General features: G+C 65.5%; 1 protein-coding gene across 1 annotated transcript; it reads left to right on the forward strand.

Annotated features, from left to right (window-relative positions):
- Position 1: 1 nt before the first annotated feature.
- LOC102419686 (cysteine and histidine-rich protein 1) lies at positions 2 to 1,044 on the forward strand (the record flags this gene model as incomplete). Its single annotated transcript, XM_014449569.1, has 2 exons — positions 2 to 76; positions 272 to 1,044. Coding segments are annotated over 2 exons (561 nt in total), but the record flags the coding sequence as incomplete, so codon positions are not given.
- Between the last annotated feature and the right edge of the window lie 1,272 nt (positions 1,045 to 2,316).

The following is a 2,316-nucleotide window of genomic DNA, read 5'->3' on the forward strand; positions in this document are numbered from 1 at the left end:
GGGTGAGTGGAGCATGGCCCTGTCCCACCTGGCGCTGGGAGTGGTGTCTCTGCATGCAGCCCTGAGCACTGCCCAGGTGAGTACACAGGGGCTGGGTAAGGGAGTCTCCCATTCCCGAACCCCAGGGACCTAGCCAGTTCCTTGGGTCAGGGAGAGGGTGGTGAGAGGTGAGTCTGGAGTCCAGGCTTTCATGAGACCCCCTTAGGCCCTCCCCTGTTTAAAGGAAGGTCCTGGCCTCTTTTCCCCACATCTCCCCTCCCTGTGTTGACAGGCAAGTCGAGGGGCTGCTGCTGGCTTCCTGCTCCAGGCCTTGGCTGCTGCCACCATGCTGGCTCCAGGGCTAGGCACAGATGAAGATTGTCTTGCTGGAGCCTGGGTGGCCACTGTCATTGGCCTGCCCCTTCTGGCCTTCGATTTCCACTGGGTGAATGGGGACCGCTCCTCTGCGAACCTGCTCCTGGGAGGAGGCATGGTGCTGGCAGTGGCTGGTGACCACCTTGGTGCGGAGGGCCGCTCTGTGGCTGGTCAGGCAGTGGTGCTGGTGGTGGCAGTTACTATTCTCATTGTGGCTGTTTTCACGACCAACACTTACGGCATGTGGGGGGGCTTGATGCTGGGTGCTGCAGGCCTCCTGGGCCGGCTGGAGGAGGACAGGCTGCTGTTGCTGCCGAAGGAGGACATCTGTCGCTGGGTCCTGGCCGCGGGCAGTTGGGCCTACCACCGGGCCTTGCACACACAGCGCCTGCAGTGGGAGTGATGTTTGGAGACTGCTGGGCTGGGCTTCTGCCCTGGTTACCACCTCACCTCCTGGGGCCTCCTTCCCTAGAGATAGACTCTCCTTCCTCCCAAAGGGGGCTTGATGCAGGGTGACTCCTCTGGGGCAGAATCTGGGCACTGGTCCTCTGGTGGAGTGTGAGGACCCGCCTAGACCAGGATGAAGGGGATGGGATCCAAGCACATTTGGGGGTCTGATTCTGAGCAGGCTATGGTTGTGGATCCAGAGAGAGGCTTGGTCTCCAATAAACCTTAGGGATTCTGCAGGAATATGGAATCTGCCCATTCTTGAGAGGGATTGAGCTTTCTAAAGCTCCCAGGTCAGCAACCGGATTCCCGGAGCAAGGGAAGGGGATGCACTGAAAGCAGCCTAGGGCCTCGCCCACCCTGCCGCCTGCTGGCACCTGGACTGAGAAGACATAATCCTGGGAGCCCGCTCTCCGGGGACATGGAGGAGTTCTGAACACCCTGGCATAGCCTGGCAGGTGGGCCTCTGGGCAGTGACCATATAGGCTGCTGGCTGGGGTGGGGACAAGGGAGGTTTGTACCGCAGCTGTTCCCAGAAACGCACACTCCCTCCCAGCGCTGCCTGGACCTCTACCTGCCTGTCCTCCAGCCTGTGCAAGGCAAGGCCTCACTTTCCTCTGTGGACCCTTCAGCTCCCTACCCCCGGGTTAGGAAACCAGATTGGGCAGCGCAGGGAGTCAGATTCGGGCCTGGAGTGCTCCTTCCGGCGGTCCCCGCGCTGGCGTCCGGTGGACGCACATTTATTCCCGCTCCGGAGGGCGAGGGGTGGCCGCGGGATTTATCCATCTAGTGAGCCAGATCGAGTCCACGTAAGCTCGAGGGTTGGGGGACAAAGGCGCGGGCGCACCCTAATGTGAGGCTCTCGGGTGACCAGCGGCGCGTGGGCCGCGCCTTGGACCCACCCGAAGCGCGGCCAGTTCCCCCGCGGCCCCAGGTGCGCCCGCCGCGGGTCTCCCTGGGCCCCGCCCCTCGCTGCCCACTCTGCAGGGGCGGGCCCCGCGCGCTCATTGGCTCTGCCCGCCGCACCGGCTAGCCCCAAGCGGAGCATCCATTGGCCCTCGCGTGTCACGTGACTAAGAGACCCAGGGGGCGGTGGCGGCGGTGGGGGAAGGAGCTCGGAGCAAAAACAAAGATGGCGGCCGCTCCGGGGTCGGTGGCCGCGGCAGCTGCGGGGGGACGCGCGGGCCGGACCCACTGAAGCGGCGGCGCAGGGAGCGGGGCTGCGGGGTCGCGGCGGCAGCGAGAGGGCGGCAGCGGCGCGCGGTGCCCCTAAACCTCCAGCCTTGGGAGCGCGCCCTCACCCGCCCGACCGGGCCGGCCGGAAGCGATGTCCGGGCGCCCGAAGGAAGGCCGGGCGGAGGGCCGGTTCCTTGCTACGGGTGGTCCGGCCGGGAGGCAAGGGAAATGATCAGAGATACAGGGCCCCGGGGGCGGGCCCGCAGGGCTGGGTGGGCCCTGGGGGCAGCGTCTTGGTTTGAGGGCAGGTCAGGGGTCCCCCGGGGTCTTCCCGTGAAT

Source organism: Myotis lucifugus, unplaced genomic scaffold (genome assembly GCF_000147115.1).
Source record: "Myotis lucifugus unplaced genomic scaffold, Myoluc2.0 scaffold_1259, whole genome shotgun sequence".
Lineage (NCBI taxonomy): Eukaryota > Metazoa > Chordata > Mammalia > Chiroptera > Vespertilionidae > Myotis > Myotis lucifugus.